Source organism: Dipodomys merriami, unplaced genomic scaffold (genome assembly GCF_024711535.1).
Source record: "Dipodomys merriami isolate MVZ:Mamm:240054 unplaced genomic scaffold, mDipMer1.0.p SCAF_577, whole genome shotgun sequence".
Taxonomy (NCBI): Eukaryota; Metazoa; Chordata; class Mammalia; order Rodentia; family Heteromyidae; genus Dipodomys; species Dipodomys merriami.
The window spans coordinates 657,874-685,160 of NW_027206154.1; the positions used below are offsets into that span (position 1 = coordinate 657,874).

Here is a 27,287-nt window from a genome sequence, read left to right on the forward strand (position 1 = left end):
TATATCCACCTCCATGAAATCTTTCATAGTTTTTTATTTGCAATTCAGGCCCCCTATACACATCCACAGAATTTCATGTTTGAATTTATGATCATACTCCAGAGCAGAGACAGCAAGTGTGCAGGTGAGAAGATACTGGGGCTTGTGTGCAACTGTCACTTTCAAGACACAAGACAGTGGGATTATAATGTAAACTGATTTCCAATTTTCTCATCTATGAAATATGTATAGGAAATACATGCAGTCTCTGACCTTGCAGTGCTATGGTAAAGATGGATGACAGTAACTCCATTGCCCAGGGTAAACATAGTGATAGTAGTTGCTTTTGTGAAGATGATAGTGCAGCAGCCTGCTTGGTGATGTAGTTAATTGAGCGTGCAATTTTCCTCCTATAGACTATATAGATTTGTCAAATTGTTCTTTATCTAACCCAAATCCCTGATGCTTTTCTTAGCAGCATACACATAGGGATAGCCTAACAGCCATTTGAATGGATGAAGAGATCAAAATGACAGTATGTATCCAAATCTGGATCACATGTAGTGTTCTCATGCATTAGGAGGTTGAGGCTACAAATGCCCTCCACCCTTGCTTTTTAAGCAGTTCCGGGCAGAAGTCAGCAGATCAGTCCAAGTTTCTAACAGTCCCAGCTAAATCTTCCAGTTTTACTGCTTTGAAGTTTGTGGTTCCACCTGCTCCATGTGTCTGGCCATTCTCTGCCATCTGTGAGAAACAGACCAATGACCTACATACGAATCTGAGAATTCTGGGATGTTCAGCTTATAGACTACCCTGAGATTTTTATGGTTAATGAATTGTTGGGAGCTTACATCCTAGCTTTTTTTTCTTCTCTTTTAAGACCGTAAGATATTGAAAAGCATTCTAGCCAAGAGAATTATTGCCTCTCCTTGCCTAGATCTTAAATCTTTGTTCAAAGACAGCTTGTTTTAATTGAAAATGTTCAATCAGACTCTGCCCTTCTTCCTAGCTATGTCCAGTTTCTTGACTCATTTGAAGCCTCTGTAGAAAATAAGCTTTGGGATTTGAGGAATATATAAGAGAGCTGGAGGGGAAAAGAGAAATAGGGTTGTCCCAGACAAGCCTTATCTTTAAAACACTATCTTTTACATAGATTTTATATAAAACCATTGACATTTTATAGTGGATTTTTTAATTGCAATAACCCAACTCCTTTCCCTTGTAGAAATTCAAGAGGGTTGATGAACACTGATACCTTCTATACTTGCTTCAGATCTTGTTATTGGTATGGGTTGGAGAGGAAGAATCCAGGCTTCTGTCTCATTCGTTCATTCATTCCATACCAATATTACTAAACAACTAGATGTGACCACACACACTCTCCAGCAACCCAGTGAGAGAGGCATTATTGACATTTTACAGATGAGGAAATGGAGGCTCAAGAAGACAGGAGATGGAACAGCTTGAGCAAGGTCATTCAATATCCTACTTCTCAATTTCTATGTTAGATATTCCTATGTTAGATATTTCTATGTTAGATATTCCCCCCCAAACTTAGTTGCTTAAAGCAACAGTAGCTATGTTATTATTCTTTTGTGTTCTCTAGGGGCCCGTGGGTAGTTTCAGCATGGAGTCTGAAGTAGTTGCAGTCATGCAATGACTACAGCTGGAACAGCAGAGTAAAGGAGAGGAATAGGCTGATCAGGAATTTCTCCTCTCTCTTCATGTGATCTCAGAGCCTCTGAGAAATGATTGCTTGTATGAAGACTCAGGACTCCAGCTTGAACATTCCAGTAAATCAGATAGCAGTTACTCTGCCTCTTCTGTCACTTCTACTTCTGCCATTCTTTTGATTAGAAGTAAGTTATAAGTCCATGAAAATTCAAGGGGAAGGGCTCAAAACTCTTAATGGAAGAAATATCAGGGTCATAGCATAGAATCATGTAAAAGGGGAGCTATTATCACAGACATTTCTAGAAAATGCCATCTGCCATACATAGAATGCAGGAGAGCCAGAATTTGGATTAAACATGTCTGCTTCCAAAACTTTCTAGTTCAGCCCCCAGGAACCTCTGTTTCCCTCTGTGCCCTGTAGCTCTTCCTGTCATCACACAAATACTTGACTTGGTCTACAAAGCTCACTAGAGACTGGCTGGGTTAAAGCATCAAGCCTGTGTCTCTGCAGGCCCTGGCCATGAGATGGCCTTCAGGGGCTGCTGGTCAGAGAGGCCATGCCCAGTGTCAGCTTGTGGATTTCTTAGAGAAGAGGACAGGGAAGGTCAGTCACATCCAGAGGAAGAAAGCAGGTGGCAGCCCCAGAGCACAGCAAGCCTGTGGTGCATCTCGATGTCATAAACAACGTGTCTGGTGTTTTTCCTTCTCCCAGAAGATGCTGGCCTGGGATGACTCAGGCTTTGACAGAAAAGGTGCCTTCAAGTCAGGAAATAGCCTAGGGCAATGGAAAACTCACAACTCAGGAGTCATATTTGCCTAGATTTTGAGTCCTGATTCTACCATTGCTGGTTATGTGCCTTGGATAAATTTCTTAATCTACCTAGTAATGTTTATGAGGTGCCTAACCTTTGTATAAATCACCTACCCTCTCAGAACAGTGGACCCAGTTTATTGGGTTGTTGTAAGGATTAATTGAGTCAATATACATAAGATTGCTGAGCACATATTAAAGATTACATAGGTGTTAGCTATTGTAATTTACTCATTTAGCAAAAGTATATTTCACACTTATTGCCAGGTCAATGTGTAGTTATTTAGGCAATCAAGTAAGGCAGTTATAGCTTCTTACCCACAGGGCATGAAGGCCAGAGAAGCTACTGCAAAGAGGAAACAGTTGAAATATACTAGGATGAATGGTCTGGTTGATGAGTAGCTAGAAGATGCATGGGAAAACCTGGTTGGGGGTGGGTGGAGGGAGAACCTTCTCTCAGTGAGGATATCAAGAAACATGAATCTATCAAAGTGATAACTGAATCAAAGTCTGGGGTCTGAGAAGGAATCAGTCCCATAAGGGGAGTGGTCTGGGAAGGTGGAACCATGGGGGCAAAGTCTTTCAGGCAAAAGAAGTTCAGGATTGCTGGAATGTGGATGTCAAGTGGGTGGAAAGTGAGAGGCTGTAACCTCAGACCTGAGAAAATAAACAGAGACTCATCTATGAACCACCCTAAAAATCATGGCAGAAATGTGGACCTCAAAAGCAATTGGGAGCCACTGAAGGTTTTACTCCAATAAATGACCTGGCCAGACATGCATTTTGAATCAATCTCCATGGCTATTCTATAGAAAAGGTCCTATAGGCCGGGCGCTGGTGGCTCACGCCTGTAATCCTAGCTACTCAGGAGGCTGAGATCTGAGGATCATGGTTCAGAGCCAGCCCAGCCCAGGCAGGAAAGTCTGTGAAACTCTTATCTCCAATAAACCACTGGAAAACCTGAAGTGGTGCTGTGGCTCAAGCGGTGGAGCGCTCGCCTTGAGCTGAAGAGCTGAGGGACAGCACCCATGCCCAGTGTTCAAGCCCCATGACCAACAAAAAAAAAAAAAAAGGAGGCCAATTGGAACAGGATAATAGTACTCTAGGGGGAAGACAATTCTGGGCTTTCCTAGAAGATGGGAAAAAATGGACAAACGTAAGAGATAGGAGGCCTTACGGGAAAAGGTTGGTGGCAACTTGGATGTTTAGTGCTAAGAGATATGGGAGAAGGAATGGCTAAGAGTTAACACTTAATCTCCATTTATAAGATAAATGGTAGAGACTTTGAATAAAGTCAGTTCTGAAGCCATGGATATAAGGGCAAAAGAATCCATTCACAGCCCCGGGAAGAGGAGTGGAACCCCCTGAAAGGCTCTTCTGAAGAGTTATCACATGAGCCAAGGGAAAGTGGGAGCAACCCTTCGGGCAGAGAAAATAATAAACTGTTGGAAAGGCCAGAAAGGTCAAATAGGGTACACAGGGAAGATAATCTGAGCTGCAGAAGAGATGATTGTTGTACGAATTCTCATTAGGGTGTTCATGGGGAATTAATATGATAATAAGCAGGTCATAATTCCTTATCCTAAGGATTCACTATTGGCAGAATATCAAGATGGAATGGGAATAGTATGTAGAGTCACAGGGTTTCTCCATTGTCACCAAAATTATGCAAGTCAGGGACTGAGCGCTGAGGGTTGGCTGATCTATATATAACAAAAGATCTTTTGTCTGTGGGTCTTTCTTATCTGGCTTCATCTTGAGCTACCTGAGGCCAGAGAAGCCTACTGTTTTCTGAAGGGCTATGACCTCATAGTGGTTTCTAAAAAGCCATGCACACCCACACACACCCCTTAGGAATAATGTTACTTAGACCCTTCCCAGGGCCCCCTCTCCTCCTCAGTTCTATGTTCTTGGGCAAATTTCACTTCTATGTACAGAATAAGGATAACAATGATGATTACCATTTAAGGTTTCATGCAGATCCAAAAAAACAGAGCATACTCAAAACCGAACAGTGAGTGGCGTTCCTGTTTTATCACTGCTGTCATGTTTATTACTAGGCATCTTTCACCCTGACTCAGTCTCTTTCAATGATACTCCTTAACACACACCCCTGCAGATATGAAGCTGGGACGGAATGTGGCGAGGACGTTCATGGATTATTACCGCCTGAACCCCCTAGTTGAGAAGATGACCGTCCCCGTACCTAGACTGCGGTAAGTGGCAGAGCTAAGCACTCTGGACTGTTTCATTGGCTCTGTATTTAGGATAGCTTCCTTTAGCCTCTTACTGGTGCTCAGTTTCTCACCTGTGCCACAAGAAAGACAATCACAGCCCTCCCACAGGGACCGCCTATGTCCTGAGCATAAAATATCATGACATTTCATCTCCTCCGGTTTCTGGGTTGAGGTTGTAGATTTCCAACTAGATTACCAAGGCTTTGACTTATCTGATAGAGCTGTAATGCATTCTGTATCCCACATACAGGCTGCATGTTAGTACAGTCCAATGATACCTGTCCAGTGACAGAGACGGGGTGGTCTCATTCCTGGTCCACCATGGGAATCCCCGGGGATAGGGTGTTGTTGGAGTGTTGAGATCAGTCATTATCCTAAATTAGCGAGGTGTTTCCATATGTTACTTCTCCTCTAGAGTTTTTATATGAACACCGATTCTTCAACTTCCCCTGCATCAGTACACTAGGTACCATGGTATCCACTTTTCAGATTACTGTGAGATGCTCATTAAAGCACCCAGTACATTGCCAGGTATACAGATGCTCTGTTAGTACAGTGTTGTCCCATTCCATGAAGATTTGAAGGTTTGGACTAGAAAGGACACACACATGAAGATTTCTACCTCGGGTTCTCTGATGGGACTCACTTGCAGGTTCAATGAGGAGAAAAAGCTGGGAGGTGAGCATCCATCTTGTCTGAGGGCTGGACAACAGCCCAACTCACTGAGTGTTCCCAGGTCTGCTGGTGGACAGTCCAGTGAGTCCACTGACATCCCATGGCATCTGGAATGTTCTAAAACTGCCGTACCTCTGGGCCTCGTCTCCTGTTCCTCTAGTAGTTCAGCTTCCTGGAATGACACAACAATGTCCAACTCCCTGTTCCTGCCAGACCATTCTTTCCACTAACCTTCCCCATGTATTTTGGTGCCTCAGGACCTTAGGCTGAGGTCCACATTTCTGCCTCCTCACTCATTATTACTAATAAAAATAAACAATACAAATTACTGTTTTTTGTTGAATGAAGTACTTTTTGTACATCATCTTATTTATCTCATGTGGATATTATATTTCTCATCTTAACAAATAAGGGAATGCAGAGGCTCAGAAAGGTGGAGAGGATTACTTGAGATTACAGAGTTTTGAGCGGAGTTTGACCCAAGGCTCTTACAATTCCAAAGCCATTAACCTCCACTTCAAGTGTAGGTTCAAATCCATTCTCAGGTTCATAGAAACTGGTGACGTAATTGTAGACAAATTTTGTGGCCACTTAAAGCTTTTCTCTACCTACTTATCGAATAGGGGTAACAACAACAACCTCTAATGATGATTTTGAAGATGAGTTACAAACTTAATATAATGCCCAACAGACAATAAGTGACTCAAAAATATTTTCATCTCCTCTAGTGTCTGAGATGTGGTTGCAGCTCTCTCACTAAGTCATGATAAAGTCCCTTGACTTATCTGATTGGACCAGATGATGTCTTAGAAATAGCTGTTCCACAATGACGTAAGTGAGGCATCTCTGAGCCCCAGATCCATGTAGACAGTGAATGACCCTGTGTTTGGATGACATCCTATCTCATTTAGGGTCTTTGTTTCCCCTCAGCCCCACCTATCCTATGTATTAGAAACTCCTACAGGAGCATCACCTCTGTTTCTTCTCTGCACCCCTGCAGGACCCACCCTGCACTGAGCATGTAGGCATGAAGTCCCCGATCATTCACTTAGGAAAAAGCACACTTTATGCCAGGCCCACCTTGGTGGGAGGGAGGGGCCAGAATGAGCCTGTAAGTGACCTGCCTTTGAGTAGCTCACCTGGAGAGGCAAGTACTCACTTCATTCTTGGAAGTCATTCTTGATTGGTTAAAGTTCTTAAAAGCATATAGCTGTAGAAAATGCAAAAGAATTCTTAAGAGTCTCATTTACAAGTTAATTTAGGGATTATCTCTTTCAGGTCTCTTTTCTGCCTGAATAAAATTATCTTGACCTTTAACTACATTTTTCTTGGATGTTGCACTGTCACAGAACAATGAAATAGTGCTGACATTCCAGGAGACCTTGGCTATCATACTGACATGGATGGGATGAGGACTTTGAGACCCAAGGAGTGGAAGGCCTGGTCATGTGACCTGACACCTTGCCACTGGGTCAAAAGGATGCAGGGCACTTCTTGGTGATTTGTTTTCAACTGCTCAGTTTACCTCTTTATCCTGAACTCTGGAATCCTCTTTTAGGAAAAAATATAGCCCTCAAGCTCTTTCCTTATAGCCTGCAGCTTTGAGGGGTTGAGGCAAATATACCCACACTCAAATTAGGAAAACAACTTCACTCCCCTCCCATCCCCATGGCTCTACTACATCAAACTTCGAATCTCCTTTTGTTCTGAATTGGTCAATAACCCTTAAGAATGAATTCCCAGAAATATGAGGCTCTGAGCTCTAAGTGGGGTTCTGAATAGTTCTCCCACCTTTGGGGGGAGGGATATTATTTTCCATCCAAGCATCAAATAGCTTAAGCGAAAGAGCAGTTCTGGTTTTCAAAGAAAATCGCATGTTTTGACTCAAAACTAATCTTTGTTTTCTCTCATCTCTATGGATAATTACAATATGTCACTTTCTACCCAAATGCTGGCAGGAGCTTGTCGGCATCCTTGGGTGCTGGGCAGCCCTACAGAAAAGGACCCTGGGGAAGGGCAGTGCTGTGCGTACAAGAGCTCGGGCTCAGCATCAATTATCAAAGCCAAGACCCTACATTTATTTTGACCACAGTAACACAATCATAGAGCAACCCAAAGTGCACCATGGAAGGGGATAAAATTAGACTGGAACAAATTAACAGGCCAAGTGTGCTACTGTGAGTAGACAGAGCATGAATGTAGGTCAGGTTCAGCCATGGACTGGGAGCTCCATGTGAGGTGTTGTGTTTGTGTGTGTGTGTGTGTGTGTGTGTGTGTGTGTGTGTGTGTGTACATACATGCATCAGGACCTATGCTGAAGGATCATAGACAGTCCCTGCCAACCAGAAGCTCTGATTTATGGAAGGTAACGAAATGCATACATGCAACTAGAGCAACACTGCACAGTGCACAATAAGTGTTCAACTCTGTTGGACTATATCCTTTCTCAAAAACCTCCCATGGCTCTCCATTACCTACAGAGTGATTCTTCAATTCCTCTTCTTGCTATTCAAGACCCCAGCCTATATTATAATCTTCATATACTGCTTCCTTCCATACCCCTGCCCCTGAGAGGACCTATTTTTTCCTCATTTCCTCTTCATCCGCCGAACAATTTGGCCATTTCCTGCCCCATATCTTTGTTCATCATTTTCCCTCAGTCTAGAATGTTCTCATTTGCACCTTATAGACGGTGAACTCCTATTTACCTGTTGAAAACTCAGTCCATATTTCACATCTATTGCCCTATCCATCTTCTTCACCTGAGACAGAGCTGTCCTCTCAGCCAAGTTTCTAGCTACATTGTGTCTGTGTCTGTACCTCTAGTATGGTACCTGTGTTGTACTGTCCTGTGCAATCCTTTCTCACTTTGTATCCTTAGTGACTGGTGCAGGGCTGGCCTAGATTAAGCCCTAAATAAACCCTGAATGTAACTGAACATAAAATTGTAGAACTAAAGAAGCCCCCAGAAATCATCTTCAGCTCCTTTGCACTACAGAAAAGTGAGACCCACACAGATGTTACTCTCCATTTAAGCTGGTGAGTATTTGGTAGTTGACAGGTACCTCCCAAAAGGCTTCAGGGAGGAAGTTGGGTTTCCATTTGGTTCTGAAGAACATAAGGGATTTGAGTCGATAGACTAGAAGGAGAAAAGAGGGTATCCTATGTTGAGGGCCAGTGGGAAGGCAAGATAGTGGAAGAAGCCTGGTTACAGGAGAGGCTCATTTTCTGCGAAGTTGATTCTCAGAAGAGTCTGGAGAGGTAGCAGGGAATGCCTCTGCAGGGTGCAGGGAGATCAGACATTTGCCTTCCAGTGTCTCTTCCTCTGTGCTCCTGTCCTGGATTACAGAAGCTTTTGCTCTGCTAGACCCTCTTTGAATCATGCTGCATGTGCGCACTCCTTACTAGCCACTGGATGCCTGATTCTCATTTAGTCACCTCCCCAAATCTTCCCCACCTGTGACTAAATTACAGCTTATTTCTCTCTGGCCAATTCACCTTCCTTTGTCCCCATAAAAACATACCAAAGTATACCCATCTACATTCTATGTTCTTTTGGGGGTGCTAAGAATAATGCCCTTTGATGGCATGACTCTCACCATGTATATATAGGCAGTCATGGGGCCTGAACTCTGGGCCTGGGCACTGTGCCTCACCTCCTCAGCTCAGGGCTAGTGCCCTACCACTTGAGCCACAGCACCACTTCTGGCTTTTTTCTGCTTGTATGGTGCTGAGGAATCAAACCCAGGGCCTCATGCATGCGAGGCAAACACTCTACCACTGAACCACCTTTCCAGTCCCTCACTTTATATATATATTTTTTGGGTCCGGTCGTGGGGCCTGAACTCTGGGCCTGGGTGCTGTCCCTCAGCTCTTTAGCTCAAGGCTAGCGCTCTACCACTTGAGCCACAGCGCCACAACCCAGGGCCTTGAGCATGCAAGGCAAGCACTCTACCACTGAGCCACCTTCCCAGCCCCTCACTTTATATTTTTAAAAACTCTTCTTCAGCCTCCATTTCACCAGAGCCTATGAGTTAGTAAGGGAATGCATGGGTGTTCCAACTTTACAATTAAAGAAATTGATGGAGGTTGAGAGAAGAAAAGATCACTTCAAGGTCACTTTGTCTCAGGACTAGGGACGGTCATAGAGCACTTCCCTCTTATGCATGAAGCCCTGGGTTTCATCTCCAACACTATTAAAAAAAAAACCACTAACCTATCAACCAAAGACTCAAAAAGAGATCACAGTGTCTGTAAGCAGCACTCTAATATGTACTCTGTAAATCCAGTGCTAAGGAGCGCTGAGGTCTAGATAATGTTCACTTACACTGACAATGACCCTGGGCTGTCAAGCAGGGAGGCTTCCTCGTGTGGGGTGGGGAACCTGTTAGAGCCAGCTGTACTTTGTGTACCACAATACACTCTATCTCTACCTGACTCTTTGCTCATCAACAAGGAAAAAAAAAGTGGATTGTCCAAGATCAGGGCATTCTGGGCCTCAGGCCACTTCAATCTTAACACAAATATAGCCCAAGAGATTCCCATGTTCATGGAATTTACCACATTGTGCTGTACGTTTTGGGTGTTTTTGTTTGTTTGTTGTTTGTTTGGTTTTGAGACGTGGTCTTGGCTAGGTAACCCCAACTGGCTTTGAACTTGAAATACTTCTGTCTCTGCCTCCCAGGTGTACCATCATGTTTGAACTTTGTAATGTTACTCTGTAAAACTATCTCCTCTACTGAACTGCATGTAACTTGAGGACAGCATCAATGTCTGCCTCCATGTCTGTCACCTCCAGAGTCTTCAGTACTTAACATAGTTCCTAACAAATTACAGTTGAGAAGGGACTATTTAGCCCATTATTTAACCATTATTTAACCTTGCAACACCACTGCAAGATTAGAGTGTTTTATTTTTATTTTACAAATAAAATTCAGAGAAATTAAATTCTTTGCCCTAAGTCACCCCTCTCAGATCAGTTCTTTTGGGCTCCAAAGTCCATTTTCCCCACTAGAAATAAATCTTGGCCCGATGACTAAATAAATGTCATACCAACCTATCAGTCAAAAACATGACAAATAAGGCATGGATAAAATAAAATATAGAAGGGAATAAAACACAATCATCAGTTCATTGTCCAACATGTGACCACAACAGTCATGAAATCAAGTACAGGACAGTGATGGTAAGAGTGTTGCATTTGGTGCTGGGTACCGGGACACAGAAATGAATCAGAATCATGTCATCTCCTCCAGCTCCCAAGCTTGCCAGGGAGAGAGCGACATTATAAAAGGCCATCCTTCATCTATACTGAGAATTATAAAAGAACTGCAATCCCCTGGTAGTTAGAATGAGGTCCCAGATCCTCCCAAGCTGTAACTTTTTCTTAAATAAGGGCCTAAGGTTTTTCCTCTTAAGCTTTGGGAACCTTAAGGTAAGCAAACCTGCTCTATTGGCCTCCTTCCAAAATGCAAAGCTGTGGCTTTTCTGTGTACATCTCCATCTCATTGTGGAATTGTTTGCATTAGAAGCAGAGTAGAAAGGTAGGAAGTTGGAGCTGTAAAACAGTTTTTTTTTCCTTCTGTAGAATCAGAATGATTCAGTGTCTCCATCTGCCCATCTAACAGGCATTCGTTGAACTTCATTGCCTGCTTTGAACCAGGCCCCAAGCTGGGTTCTGGGGACACCGAGAAGAGGATGACCAGCCCACTGCTCCTAGAAGGTCACAGTGCAGTGGGGGGAGATAGACATGCACACAGATCATTTCATTACAGTGTGATATGTGCTGTCTTCTCTCTTTCTATTATCTCCGTCTTTGCAGGAAAGAAAAATCCCCTCCCTCCAAGCACCCAGTCCTGCCGGGCCCGATCAGCAGCTACCCCAACAGCAAAGGGGACAAGAAGAGCTCAGTGAACCACAGAGACCCTTCAACCCCTTTTTAAAGACATGGAATCTGGAGAGGTTTTGTGGAGACAGGAGCACGTGCATTTCCTGCTGGGGCATGAAATGAATCATCCTTTTCTGGGTTCCAAGACAAGGATTTGTGGGATAAGGCATATGGTTAGTGAAAGGGAAGGGAGAAGGGAAAAAAAAGAAAAGAAAAAGAAATTTAATCATTGATTTTCCCTTTCACCAATGGAAAATCAATTGTGAGCCTTTAACACAAGGCTGAACAAAATAGAAGACTGGAACCAGGTGAGCACAGATGCTATTTTCCACAACATAGAGATTCTCACAGGATAAGGGGAAACCTACCCGTCCTTCTTAAGAGGTTTGACACGTTTTAGGTCAGTTTCTCTGGAAGACCTCTTACTTTTCAAAGGTATACAGTGATGTTACAGATAGTCCCTTTTGAAAATAAATTATCATTGTTTCTTTTTTAGCTTTTTAAACACATAGTCCATATTTTCTGATCCAAAACATATGCAACCCTAAGGCAAATGTCCTGTTTTGAACAGTGGGTCAGAATATTTGAAATCACAGTGGTCTTAGATGGTTATTGTATCTATAAACTGCATGCTTTCTGATGCCTCCAGCCCCCAGCATGCAACTGCTCAAAACTGTTCTGAGAGCTGTTTCTCCATTTCCTGGGTAGTTTAATTGAAATTTTAGCTCCAGAGACGAGAAGAATTGCTTATTCATTTGAAAAGATCTATCGTGGTTATAGTCTCCAAGTCTCTGGTGACAGAGATCAAGGGAGGTTAGCACTGATAATCTGCAAGGAGGAAAGGGTGATTGCCAAGTAAGGGAGATGCAAAGACAAAGAATGCACCCTTGAGACAGGTATGAATGATAAAAATAAAGTAACAATACTAGCATTTCCCAAGGCAGGAAAAGGTAAATATTGTGCATTTTCTTCTGAAGAGTAAAGTGCCTTTGTATGATGAATGGGTCCAGCAGAATGTGTTTCCTTCCTGTCTATAGATGCAGCAGGCTGAATCACCATGACAGCCTGCTAATTAAAATGACCTCCTGGAAATGAGGATTAGGAGATAGGGAGAGAAAGAAGGCTCCAGGGAGATAGGGCCTCCAGCAGAAACCTCTGGTTAAGCATTCTTTCTGTGTGTGTTGGAGATTTTCAAAGTTTGTTGCAAAAATCAAGAGCAAGCGGGTTCTCTTTTGCATATTGGTTCGTTGGAAGTGAATATCCTGTTGTATCCACAGCTTTTCCTCTTTCTTGTTGTCCAGAGGAACATAAATAAAGTGGTTTGTGCAGCAGCTCTGTTCTTCTGGGTTTTCTTAGCAACTTTCTCTTTTGTTCTCCCAGTCGCTCCACCAGCTAGCCTAAAATTGACAAGATCCCCACTCTGTCATCATGACCTTCACTCTGTCATCATGATGAGGAAGATCTCTCAGAGTCGGACTTCAGAAATTCCTTCATCAGAGTCCTGGGAAGTTTTATTCATTGCAATCATCTCAACTCAAACAGTGTGGCAGCTTTCGGAAATGATAGACTCACTTTAGCTAGCATGGACAGAGGTGGACTATACAAAACAAGAGAAATGATAGTCCACATCTAATGTCCTTGGTTTCCTCTACATCATGTTTGTATATGGTGACGTATTTTTTAAGACTGTTGATTGATTAGATCACAAGAAGCACAGATAGCAAGTATTTTAGTGGCTTAAGAACAAAACTCTGGAGACAGACAACTCTGGATTCTAATTCTGAATTCAAGCCCTGCTTTTACCTCTTAATGCTTTGTGATTTCAGGCTAGTAATTTAACCTCATGCATTTCTGTTTCCTCACCTGTGAGATGGTAACAATACTATCCTCCTTAATATGATTATTATGACATTTTAATGAGCTTAGGTGTGGAACACGTCAACATCAACAATAACAATAGCACATACTTTTAATTGTTTGATAGCTAAAAATCATTCCCCCACCAGAAATGAATGAGATGGGATCTATTTATCCTTGAGGTAAAAAAAAAAAATAAAAGAGGACAAGAATGAGAAAGTAAAGCCACAGTTTCTACAAAGTTGAAGGGTTATCATGAGACAAAAGAAGCAAACTGATTCTGTATAGCCCAGCAATAATTACCAAATCCAAGGAGTAATACTAGTAAGGGAATGTCCTAGTAAATAGAGTTTCTAACTACTGGATGATCTCCCTAGAAAGGTAGTGAACTCATCATCAGAGGTATGTAAGCAGTTTCTGTTTGGACATCTGTCATAGAGAAAAGAAATGGGAGGAGCTTCTTCTCTAGGGAAATGCTGGATTGAAAGTTGGGAGGTTCTGACACAAGGCAGGAAGTTTCGTATCTAGATATCAGACAAGAGTATATGGTATAAAGGGCATCATTCAACACCAGAGACAACCACAGCAAATGTTTCTGAATTACAGTACATGGATTCTGCTCACATTTAGCAATCCTAGAAGAAGAAAAAATAATACCATGACTATGATATAGACTGCTGGGTAGTGTTCCAATAAAACTGTCTGCTTCTCTACTTTGCAGAATAGAAAGGAAAGGGATGACAAATGTAGCCTTCCTGGTGGCTTTGGCCTGCCATTCTTCCTTAGCTGTATTGGTCATGGTTATGTCTATGATGGTCAAACTGGAAAGGAAGGGTTTTCAGCACTGAGGTGAAGAACAGCACCATGCTGATAGGTGAATTAACAGGAGTGTCGCAGCCCACTTTTCCCAGCAGGGGGTGTTCTAGTCTCTCTTCCTGTCTACCCACTTCTCAGTCACAAGTGGGTAGAACCAATCACCACACTAATATTCTGCAGATTTCTGAGAAGGCAAGGGAGAGAACTATATGAAAAAAGGAAGGTAGTTAGGTAGGGATATGCAAGGTCTCCATTTGGCTTTCACCCAACTAGCCATTACTGATGCCAGTGATGGTTTCAGTCAGCATTAGCTCAAAGGCTTTAAGACAGGACCAAAGTTCTATTTATCTGCAAAGCTAAGGCAAACCAGTTAGAGGCTACCAGTGTCAGTGAGGATGAAATCCACAGAGGATATAAGGCAGAGGCCACCTGTCTTTTTTTTAATATATATTTTTTATTGTAAAGATACTGTACAGAGGGGTTACAGTTACATGGGTAAGATAATGAGTACATTTCCTATCAAGCATTGTTACCCCCCTTTGTTTTTTCCCTCCCATCTCTTCACTCCCCCCAACTCCTCTCTGCCCCCCCACCAAAGTTGTAAAGTTCATCTGCAACATAGTGTCTTGCACAACTCATTGTAACAATGGGTCAACCTGTATCCTTATTTCAGCTTTTTGTTATTTCCCTTCCCCTCCCCAAATCAGAAAAATGTATGTGCAAGATGGAGGGCACCGGAATCAAATACCCCTCCCTGAATTAGAATAATGTATGTACAAGATGCAGGGCGCCGGAATCAAATACAGTGGAAACAGGGGTTATACCATGGGGGAGGAACATACATAAGAAACAAAAAAAAATCACATAGTGCATTTTAAGTACATTTAAAACATCAGCAACAAAGACAAAACCTCGTGTGTCTCTATCTTGGGGTTCATTTCACTTAGCATCATCTTATATGGTCATATGTACATAGCTTTTGACCTTTTCTGCTTGTCCTAGACATATACTAGCTATTGCAGACAAGGGAAACCATGGGACCTATGTTTCTTTGGGCCTGGCTTAATTCACTTACTATATTTGTTTCCAGATCTTTCCATTTCCTAACAAATGGGTCAATGTCATTCTTTCTGATGGAGGCATAGAATTAATGTGTGTGTGTGTGTGTGTGTGTGTGTTACATTTTCTTGATCCATTCATCTACTGAGTGGCATCTGTGTGGTTCCATATCTTAGCTATGGTGAATAATGCTGTGATAAACATAGCTGTGCTGATAGCTTTAGTGTGGCCTTGTTTGTGATCATTTGGATAAGTGCCCCAAAGTGGGATTGCTGGGTCATAGGGGAGCTCTATGTGGAGTCTTTTGAGGAACCTCCATACTGCTTTCCAAAGGAGGCTACCTGTCTTGATGAGGCTGTTCCCTGTACTGCAACAGGAGGAACCTTTACTAGGTGGTTTTCCTGTGGCCTTTGGAATGAGGACAGAGAGAAGACACATGATGAGCTTGTAGTCTTTCAATGCAACTCAGTGGAATAACCACTTTAAAGCATCCCAATTCATTTTTCTAAATAGAAAGAGCTGAACCAACCATGGAAGTGAGCAGTTAATATTCATTAAGCATAGAATCTTACTCCTGCAAATACTGACTGACATATACTGTACATATACTGTATTGTCCCTTTGCACTTTTGTCTTATTTGGTACCTTCAGCAGTCTCATGAGGTTAAGTATGATTTTTTTACATTTCCAACTTGAGACCACTGAGAATCCCAGAGATCAAATCTTTGGTTTGCTTTCATATGGCAAGTGAAGACCTGGATTCAAAGACAGCTCCTTTCTACTATACCGTACTGGGACCTCCCCAGTTTTCCCTGGGTAAAATCATATCAAACAGTAAACAGGAAAAAGCAGAATAGCAAGTAAGCAGTGGCACCACTTAGAAGTGATGGGGGTAAGGAGAAGGGAAAGGAACATGTGATTTCCAGGGCCAGAGCCAGGTGTGATGGCACATGCCTGTAATCTCAGAACTCAGGAATCTGAGACTGGAGGATTGGGAGTTTGAGGCCAGCCTGGGCTACATAGTAAGACCTTGTCTCAAAAAAAATCCCAGGTTCAAAAAAAAAATCCCAGGTTCATAGAAATGTTTTAGGACTTCAGAACTTCTTGACAGTTGCTGCTAAAGTCCTTTTTTCTTCTGCTCTGGATTACCACACATATGTTCAAGGTTCTTCAGTGTTCTCCACAGCCTTCTGAGGCCCCTTCAATCATGCATTGTCCAGAAGTTTCTTGATGCTTCCAGAGCCTTTGAAGGTTCATCAAGGTAGTAATTATTATAGGACCTCCTGCTACCCCTGGGGTAGATAATCTAAGATTCCTAGTCACTTCCTCCTTCCACAGTATTTGAACCAAGACTACTGTGTCCCCTAACTCTTCTGCATTCTTCACCTGAGTCCCTGCTTCCTGAGTACTTGGAGGGGATCAAGATTAGGAGTTGTTTCTCTGGAGGCTCGGCTGAGCCAATAAGGCTCCCAGGTCAGAGTGGACTTAAGAGACAACATAACAGGAATGGCTTAAATGTAAGTTAGACCAATACAAGTATGAATCCCTGTTCTAACTGTGTGGCTTTGGCAGAGAATTTAGCCTCTTTAGGCTTCAAGATTCTCAAAGTAAGAGTGATTAATACCTATTTCCCTAAGTTTTATTGAGGATTTGCAATAACAGTGACTATGAAATATTCACAAAAGTAGTTCTTGTACCCAAACCATCTGAATCTGACCCCATCTGTCACCTCCTTGATGGGGTTAGAAATCCCCTTTTCTAGGAGTCAAAGTACAGTCAGAAGTATAAAGACTTCCTGAAGACAGGACAGGAGTGAGAAGAGAGTCCAGATAAATGACAGATGCACTCAAGGATGAGTATCAGGATTGGGACCTGGGTTTGATGTTTTCGTTTCGTTTTGTTTTGTTTTCATCCTATGGCCTTAGCACTTAGCACAGATCCCATAGCAGAGTCCAAGCTCACTGAGTGGAAGGAGCAAATGATAGATCAGGGTCAACTAGAGGCTCTAAGCTCTTGAGGGGGAGCCATGAGGCAATGCAAATAGATGGGAAGACCGTGTTAGATGCAGTATTCACCCTACCCAAAGTAAGGCAGAAGTGACGAAACTGAACAGAAAAGAGGGTGTAGGTTTTGCAGCACAGTACTATGTGTTTTATTAAAACAACTGCAAAAAAAAATCTTACGAGGATATAGTCCAGGCTTTGTGCTATATTTGATAGTCAAGCAATATCTCAGAGGTGGTCTCCATGAAGCGATCATCCCAAAATGCTCAGTTAACTGAAATTCAGCTGAGAGCTAGTCAGTCCTGCTCTCACCAAACTCAGGGTGCACGCTGGTCAGGGTGACTCCCCACTCCTAATGAACAAACCCAGATCAGGGTAGTTCCTGGCCTATAGTTTGCAGTCAGAGAGGATGGATACAGGCTTAATGCTAACATACCCCACTGCCTCTCAGTTCAAACCCAAGCTTCAGAACCAACCTTGCCCAATTCAAAAAGCCAGCCTGGGATGATGATTTGTCCCCAATGATGGAGGATCTATTTTCAACTGTCCCTGCGTCAATCTTCAGTCTAAATCTGCTTCTTTCCCTGGCATCACCTGACATGGCCAATGTCCTTTTTTCCCACCTTGTTGTCTAGGCTGCAAACCCTGTTTCCGGCTCAACTCCTATGTGTCCCTCTTTCCACACAGCTGGCCAGTTCCTAAGGCCTACTGCTTCTGCTTCTGTGATAGGTCTGTCCTCAAGAGGTGTTATGGATTGATTTCGGAGTTAGACAGACCTGAGGCTTACCCCAGCCCTACTGCTTGTGAATCTTTTTATTTGTGTGCCCTTTATGGAGCTTGAACTCAGGGCCTGGGTGCTGTCCCTGAGCTCTTTTTGGCTTAAGGGTAACACTCTACTACTTGGGCCATAGCTCCATTTCCAGCTTTTTTCAATTGGTTAACCAGAGATATGAGTCTCACAGACTTTCCTGCCCAGGCTGGCTTTGAACGATGATTCTCAGAGCTCAGTAGCTAGGATTACATGCATGAGCCACAGGCACTCGGTTTACTTGTGAAACCTTCTAAGTGGAGTTTATTTTCATCATCTCTAAAATGTGACGATAATACCCACTAGCAGGATTGTTGATCACTTCCCTTCCTCTCCCTTTTCAATGCTTTCTCCCCTTTCCCCTCTCGTCACCACTGACTGATGGAATGACCCATAACTGGCCTTCCATCGCCAGGTGATCTCTTGCTAACCCACTCTCCCCAAAAGCTTCCAGAAACTCTATGTGACATGACTCCATCCTCGTGGCACAGCTTTGAAAGCAATGGTTACATCTCACTTCTTCAGCCTGCTCAATCTCCTCATCTCCACCTACCATCCCTATTCCTCTCAAACTAAGAAAAGTCTTTCAAGACTTAACTCCTGACAGTCTTAGCTCATGGTGATACATCCTCGGAACCTCAGCACCCACTTTGAAGTTAGAAGCAGTAGTATCTCCAGCCAGGCTATAGAGCCTGTCTCCAAAATAAAATATTTAGCTCACATGGCCTAACATCCCCCCACCCCCGCCCCAGTGTCCCAAGTTATTCTCATCTCCACACTGACTGCAGCATCTACCACAGTTTCAGAGCCAAGGCAAAGGTAACCAATTAAATGTAGCAGAACAGAAGACTAGATGAAACTCAAATCCGAAAGTCTATCTTCACCTCACTTGAATAACTGAATCCAAATTACAGATTCCTCTTCCCAAAGCATCGACTTTCTCAGAGACATACCACTGCCCAGGCTCTTTCCATGGCTCCTTTTCCTACAGAATTGCATTGCAGTGTGCTGTGCAGGCAGCCTGTGTGTTAAGAGTGCTTTGGGCCTGAAATCAGAAGTCCTGGAGGGCCTTCAAGGCTGCTGTCTCCATGGTGAGATGAAGGAGATGGACTTATTGAATCCTCCAGTGCTTTCCTCAAGGCCAGACTCTTTTGCACAGCCTCAGGCAATTAGATCCTTTGTGCCTCTAGCAGTAACCATGGCTATTACCACTGCTGCTGAGGCTGCTACTATTGATAAGAACACTGCTGCTACTGCTGTTGCCCCATACTACTGCTAAAATCAATACTGCTGCTTCTGGCACTACTGCTAATTTACTGCTACCATTATAACTAATACTACCGCAAATACTTCAGCTTTGGGGCACTGTGATTACTGTTACTGATCCTATTGCTACAACTGCTCATCTGAATCTATGCTACGCTACTACTACTGTTGGTGCTGCTACCCTGCCTTGATTAAATGATGCTGGGCTCCGGGTCCTGTATTAATTTCTTTCTTCTTTGATCTCCTATACTCCTCCCTACAATCCTGTGAAGCACAGACACTCCTCTTTTCATTTTCCTGATAAGGACACAGAAGCATAGAGAGGTTGCCTAATCTGTACAAAGCCACACAGCTGCAAATGGAGGCATCTGGATGTCATCAGACTCTGATGCTCACATTCTTTCCATTTCTCCCTCCACCTTTCTGTGTACTGTCATCAGTCCTGAGACTGACAGTCCAATAAATATTTAATACTGGTTATAAAAAGTCTCACCCTCAGGGAGCTCACTGGTTCATTTTTGTTCCCATTACACGACCTCATTTTGCCTTATTCCCCTGAGCCTGGCTTTTGGCGTTCTCCTTTGCAGCTGGATGTCCCTGCACGTCCCCCATGCCCAAGCCTCTTACTTTGAAAAAGCAGCCCTGAAAAGATTGTCTTAATAGGCAGAGTTGGTGTCACCCTCAGAACTGTAGCAACAAGCTCTGTCATGCCAGGAGAGAAGTCCAGCTCCACCTAGTCACCCCTTATTCTCTAAAGCAGAGACCCAAGGAAGTTTTCCCACTAAATACACCACCACCACCACCACCACCACCACCCCACCCCCACCAAAAAAAAAATAGGCTTCCTCTTCCTCTATTCTAAGCTTCTCCCTGCCCCTGACTTCAAGAATTCAAATTGGGTAGCCAAACAGATCTAAAGAGGTAGGCATTAGGGAAATGGGTTCTACAACCAGTTCTGATGCCGCCTGGCTGTATGACACAATCAAATCTTTTGCCTAGTTGGAGTGCCCCTAGTGCCTCAACTGAGCTCAATTTCCTTCTCCAACTTTAGAATGTTATTCTCAACTAACATACCCTCTAAAAGGGCTGTGAGATTCAAACAGAGAGGATGAATGGGAAGGCACTGACCATTGGGGATTGTCTCTACTTTTGAGACCTCAGCAACATTCCCACTTCACCCATGCTTTGTTTTCAACCAAGACTTTGCCATTAATGAATCCAACAAAATTGACTTAAACGTTTACTCCTGTTCCCCTCTGATGTCCTGATTCCTTCCAATCCTTCAAGGGCCTTCTCCAGGAAGTCTCCCCTGGCCCTTAGAAATAATTCTTCCTCTGAGTTCCCAGGCAACTATTCTCTAAACCTTTTAATTTGACACTTTATAATGACTGTTATTTCCCTTTCCTTGTGCATCAGCTTTGTCTTCTAACCCCACCTTGCATTGCTCTTTAGTTGAAATGAGTAGAGAGTGATGGTTTAAAAAATAAGATGGGCACTGGTGGCTCACGCCTATAATCCTAGCTACTCAGGAGGCTGAAATCTGAGGATCATGGTTCAGAGTCATGGATAAGAGTCTGGGAGACTCTTATCTCCAATAAACCACCAGAAATGCAGAATTGGCGCTGTGGCTCAAGTGGTAGAGTGCTTGCCTTGAGCTGAAGAGTACAGGGACAGGGCCCAGCCCAGAGTTCAAGCCCCACGACTGACCAAAAAATATAAATAAATAAGTAAAATAAACAAAACATACAATCTTATTCATTTCTGACACCCACGGTCTGGCACAGGCTCTGAGAGTTTGCAGCTATTTCTGCTGTTCCTGATGGCAAGAAAGGACCTGAGGATGCCTGCTCAGAGCAAGGCATTCCTCTGACACAGGAACCCCTAAAGCCTCCCCACCCCTCCCCAACTCCCACCCCCCACCAGAAATTTACAAATGAGGCAAGCTCTCACTCTTGGGAAAGGTGGAGCCAGCTTAGCTTATAGACCCATATTAGAAATTGTCAAATTTTAATGTTAAGAGCATCCGTAAGTGAAAGAGATCAACTGACTGATGGATTTGAGCGTGAGTGTGTATGTGTGTGTATGCACTGCTACATTTGCATTGTATGTGCATCTTTTTATAAGTAACTTGTCTAGGTTTGTGTGTGAAAATGCATGGGTTTATGCAATTTTGATGTTTGTGGATGTGCATTACTGAGTATTAGGTGACAGATGATTATTGATTCTCAGCACATTTTTACATCCACTCATAGTCAGAGGTCCTGGGTTAAGTTCCTGTTTGAAATTCTGTCTACTTTCTTGACATATCATCCATATTAATGGATCACCCTCTCTGCCCTGGCTTCCTTGGGACTGTGCCCAGCAGGATGTCAGGACCATCTCTCCTACTTCCTAATGGCAGAGGAGGCTGATCCTGGCTGGGGCTGGTCTGTGGGGGGCAAAGGGGGGGTCGTGAAGAACCTCTTTTCCTGATTCTAGCCCAATGTGACCTCAAAAATTTAGGTCTTTTTTTCTATATTGCAGCCTTATGTTTTTGTCTGCTTTGGGGAAGTGTCTTTTTTTCTCTTTATTTACTTCTTTTCTTGTTATTTGTTTCTCTCTTTTCAGGCCATTTTTAACTAAAGGTTGGAAAATATCTGTTGGGGCAGAGTTATAAAGAAGGAAGATGGTGTTATGTTTAAAGAAGGGAGATAATGATCTGTCTTTTTATTTATTTATTTTATTTTTTTAAATTTTTTTTGGGGGGTCCGGTGGTGGGGCCTGAACTCTGGGCCTGGGCACTGTCCCTCAGCTCTTCAGCTCAAGGCTAGCACTCTACCACTTGAGCCACAGCGCCACTTCTGGCTTTTTTCTGCTTATGTGGTGCTGAGGAATCGAACCCAGGGCCTCATGCATGCAAGGCAAGCACTCTACCACTGAGCTACCTTTCCAGCCCTGATCTGTCTTTTTAAATTTTATTTTATTGTAAAGGTGATGTACAGAGAGGGGTTACAGTTATATAAGCCAGGTAATGAGTACATTTGTTGTCAAACAGTAATATCCCGCTTCCTCCTTTTCTCCCACTTTCCCTGCCCCCTGACTCTTCTTCTCCCCTACAAGTTGTAAAGCTCATTTCCAGCATAGTATCTTGTGAGTATCACTGTTGTATTGGTTCACCCTTTGTCCTTTGTCTCACCATTTTGTTGCTCCCATTCCCTTCCCCAAATCGGATGAATGTATATACAAGACACTGGGTACCAAAAATCAAAAACAGTGACAACAGGGGATAAACCAACAAAAAAGGAAAAGAAAAAAGAAATAACTTCACACAGTACATTAAAAACAAAACAGAAGAGCCCAAATACAAATCTTAACACTCTCAATACTTTCCCAAACTTCTCTCTGAGAGCTGAAATTCAGTGGTTCCAGACTATTCACTTCTGCTCAATTCTAGAAGCACTCACTGAGTGCTTGCTCTGAAGTAGGCTGAGTTAGCTGGTGGGTAAAAATGGAGCATGCACAGTTGTGAAATCAACACTCACTGTTCTGGCTTACAGAGCAGCTCTGGGGAGCTTTGAGATTTTTACTTTATTAAAAAGCAAATACATGGAGTGGGTACTTTCAGATGTTAAACCTGTTCATCATCTATGCCTGAATTCATTCTTTAGTAAGTCTAATATTTATTTGTCCCTGTTTATAATCATTCATTCATTTATTCATTGAATAAGGTGGCCCTGTAGGGGTTTGTTTAAAAGAATTCAAACTCAGAAGGGATGGTTTAAGCCTGGTTCAGCTACGATTTCCTCTCTTTGAATCTCAGTTTCCTCTGCTGTAGAACATGGAGATTTTCCTTCTAAGTCACAAGATAACTTTAAGCAACTTCCAGGGGGAAAGAATGTAGTAGGGAAGGTGGAAGAACTAGTGTTCTCTGATTTCTGAGTATAGGCAGGCATTTCATGCTTCGATACATCAGTTTATACAGGAGAGGATGAGACAGGGCAAGCAAGGACATCAACTGTCTAGAAATCATTTATTATACAAGGCTTGAACTGGGAACAGGATGTGATCTATAGCTCAGTGTTAGGTCACATGCCTAGATGTGCCTTGTGTCCTGTGGGCTTGATCCCCAGTACTGTAAAGAAAATAAAGGCCTGAATTAGAAGGAAAAATACCTAGAATCCAGTATCAATCTCTCCCTAGCATTTGTATCACTTTAGGAATGTCTCTGTCCTTCTCTGAGTCTCAAATTTTCTAGAATTTGTCTTCAGCTCAGCAACACTGGTGGTGATTTCTGTCTCCCAAAGATTCTCTCTGTCCCCAGACATGAAGCTGAACCAAAGACCTCTGGAGAGATGAGACCAGCAAGTGATGTGGTGAACTTGGCCTACAAGAGGTGCAACACTGCGGACCTCATTAACATCACTGTGCAATAGGTACCATGGAGCACGCTTGACCTGCCAGACAGAATAAATAAAGCAATATTATATCTTAAGTGTTGGTTAATAGTGAGTAAAGGACTCGTACATATTTACAGTAACTTTACTGCATAGGCATTCCAAAACACCCTGGGGAGGCATACTCAGACTTCAATGGTGTGTATTAGAAACTCCTGTCAAGCTGAATGGACTCGCAGAGAAATGTGGTCCCAGGATGGAGACTGGTGTCTGATGAATCTGGCTGAGAGTCCTGCTCCACCACTATGTGTCCTTGAGCCATCTATGGACCACAGGTCCTCACTTAGAAAATGGGATTCATTCTTACTTAGCTCATAGGAGGGTAGTAAAAAGTAAATGAGATGACACGAACTAAGTCCCTAGCCAATGAGGGTAGTTGTTACTCCTCGTTATATTCCCCTCTGCTCTGTTGCTTAGAATTTCTATGGTAGTCAATCAAAAAATAAAACAAAACAAAAACAAAAGAAAAAAACACCTTGGCACATATGTGGATGTTCTGTTCTGGCCCCTCATTATAAATGGATAATGAAGTAACGGGGTCTCTATCAACAGTACGTGGGCATTTTTCTACCTTACGACCTCTCCCTTCCCATATCATCAGTTATATTGATGCTTTCATTAATGAGGCCTTTCATGGCCCTAAACTTGGTCCTTCCAGAAGCAGAGACTGAAACAAGGAAATGAGGGAAACTTGTTTATTTAGAGGTGATGCCAGGAAGTAAAGTAAGGGAGAGGCAGAAGTGACAACAGGGAGAAAGCCAGTACAGTGTATGTTAATGAGCTAATTACCACTCAAGAAAAAGGGGCCCTCCATCCCTCTTGGAACTTTCTTAACAATTGTGTAAAAAAAAGCACACCTTGGAATTAAGGATTGCCCTCTGCCATGTAAATTTTTCTTACATTTTCCTGTTGCTTTACCACAAGGTTTATCTCTGAGGGATGCTGGCTAGATGCATGAAAATGCTCATTGAAATCAGGTGGGCTGAAGAGTTGTAGGGAGGTAGCACTAGTGGTCTGTTTGAGCACCCCAGTGGAATGAGCATGAATGCCTTATCTTTGTTACCCCGTGGCTGGCAAGTTCAGCAAGGAAGGAGTCTGAATCAATGCTGCATCCTAAGGATTGACCATGGTACCTGCACAGTTAAGTACCTTGCATCATTTGCTGAGTGAAAAGATGCATGCATGCATGTATGGATGGATGGATGGATGGATGGATGGATGTATGGATGGATGGATGGATGGGTGGGTGGGTGGGTGGGTGGGTGGATGGATGGATATATAGACTTTCTCATTTGTAAGAAAATTTTTTATAAATGTTCAAAGTGTTGTATAAGGATCAGGGGAGGTTAGATGCATAAGGAGTTTCATCTGTCCAGTAGTCAACTTGAGGTGAGGGGAGATAAAACATAAAACAAGATGTCCCTATGAGGAACAAATCCAGAGCTGTGTCAAGCGAGCTGGGTCAAAGCGGCCATCAATGCTGAGCCTGCAGATGGCGGTGCCTGAGTTGGTACTCCAGGCTCCAACTTAACACCACAAATGGCACCCAGAAGAGCAGCTGAAGTGACACTATTAAAAAAATGCTCTCAGTGTGGGATTAGAAAGGGGAAGGCCCAAGAAAACCAGGCACAAGAAGCTGGGACCCAAAGGACTTCAGATTTCCACACATGCTAGGCTTTTGCAAAGTTTTGCCCTACTTTTCATCAACTGCAAGTCTGCATGAAAGCTCACTTTGGTTCTAGCAGTCCCTTTGACCAAGAAAAAGGAAAACTAAAACAACGTCTTTGAGATTTTCTCTGTCTTTTGTGTTTGGACATCTTTATTTATTTTTTATTGTCATTGGAATTTTAAAGTAAAACTGATTTCTGTCAGTAGCAGCTTGTTTTCTGAGTATAATATGATTCTTATTTTAGGAAAACTTTGAAATGCAAAAAAGTGGGGAAAAACATAAATAACTCACTATGGCCGAGCAGCTCTGTTTCGTATTTGATATTTTTAAACAAAATGACATTGCTATCTAGTATGTATGCTTTTAGACATTTTCCTTTACTGGCTCCGGAGCTGGATTGTATGCTACATAATTTTCATGTATGTTTCCTAGGCTACTAAATATTCCTCAATCACCTTAGTTTTTGTTGATTATGAAATATCCTTCTGTATGGAGGAAAACCCAATTTATTTAGCCATTCTTCTATTTTTTTACAATTATATTTTACTTTTTTGAAGTAACCTACAATAATAGCATGGAGGGTTTTATTGTGAAAACTGGGGAATTCTTTGTGATAATTCCATAGGTATGTACAGTATATTTTGTACAGGTGCACCCCTTATTATATTCTCATCATTATCAGTCTCAACTCCACAAATGAGTAAACACATACAATAACTGGCTTTTGTGCTCATTTCCCCTGGAGGGGTAAGGGCAAGGGGAGCCCTGGGAGGGGTGGCTATGGTTATATTGCCAATCAGCATCAGAGCTGAGATTTAAAGACAAGGTGCACCTAACCCAAGAACCTGTAGTGATGTGGCTTTGCAGAGAAATGGAGCCTTCCAGTGCCTTGGGGTGAGTCACCTCATCTTTTAGAAGTTCCATGATCTGATGGAGAGAATTCAACCTGCCATGCCTGACTCCAAACCTGCTCAGGAGATGACAGACTGAGTATGTCAGCACTCGGATCATCTGTGGCCATCATCTGTTCGGCGTTACTGACCACTCCCATCAAGTGAGTAGGAATCACATCAGATATGCAGTGATTTCCCAAAAAATAGCTAATTAAAAGTAATTAATAGACAATAGGCTGGTTCCCTGAGTTTATGAGATGAATAGTTTCCTAGATTAATTACCTAATATGCAATATATACATGGCTCATTGAAATGCAGTCTAAGTCCTTGATGAACTTTGGAGCTTTTCTTTTCTTTTCTTTTTTCTTCTTTTCTTTTCTTTTCCTTTCTGAGCTGAACACAACAATTGCTCATTTCTAGGCCAGGGAAGTCTCACATCTGGATTCCCCAAAGAAGGGGCTCAATTGCTTCATAAGCTTCAAATCCGAGGAATCCTCATGCTAAACTCATGACAAACTATATTAATGCAAAAATGACAGAGATACTAATTGACATATTTGTTAACTATGCAGATCCTGAAAAAGTCCACATGGACTGCTCCTGCTGATGAGACTTTGGTTGGAAGTTGTCAGCATGGCAGCTTCCCCCATCCAGCTTCAGCTCTCACCTAAAGGTGGAGAGAAAGCCAGGTAGATAGAGATCCAAAACCTGCCTGTGGAATCCATGCGTAGACTCTGAGACCACCTCCGTGTTCTCTCCTGTGGAAGACATGTTAAAGTCTATCAAGCCACTGGGGTGCAAATGTGAACTAGTTAATCAGGTCCATGCCCCCATGGCAGCTACCTACAGCAAGATTGCTACACCCCGCCCTACCATGCTCTGCACCTGGACAAGTGTTGTTCTAGACTTGATGTATTTATGCATGTATTTATTTACTTACTTTTCTTTTTCGAGACAGGTTCTCACCATGCAAGCTTCAACTGGAAATCTTCCTGCTTGCACCTCTCAAGTGCTAGGATTACAGACGGATGTCATCGTGCAAGGAGACAAATAATATGTGATACCATTTATATGAAGTTCCTAAAAGGGCTGATCTTATCTCTGAGACAACCTCCTCTACGGGGTATATTTGTCTTTCTCTTCATAAAGTTGCTGTTCTTCATAAAATTTTATACTTCATAACATTTCCCATCTTGCTTGAAATCTCTAGCAGGAATGC

General features: G+C 42.7%; 1 protein-coding gene across 4 annotated transcripts in view; it reads left to right on the plus strand.

The window, feature by feature from the left end:
* Positions 1-24,005, plus strand: part of LOC138813031 (BEN domain-containing protein 5) — a 624,491-nt gene extending 600,486 nt beyond the window's left edge. The window contains exons 9-10 of one of the 4 annotated variants that reach the window (XM_070001309.1): positions 4,584-4,680; positions 23,373-24,005. In XM_070001309.1, the coding sequence (XP_069857410.1) occupies positions 4,584-4,680; positions 23,373-23,484 (209 nt within the window). In that variant the 3' untranslated portion in view covers positions 23,485-24,005. Of the gene's footprint in view, positions 1-4,583; positions 4,681-5,353; positions 5,669-11,197; positions 12,565-23,355 lie in introns of those variants that run through there. The other 3 variants (XM_070001310.1, XM_070001308.1, XM_070001306.1) reach the window with 3 other exon arrangements.
* Positions 24,006-27,287: the final 3,282 nt, after the last annotated feature.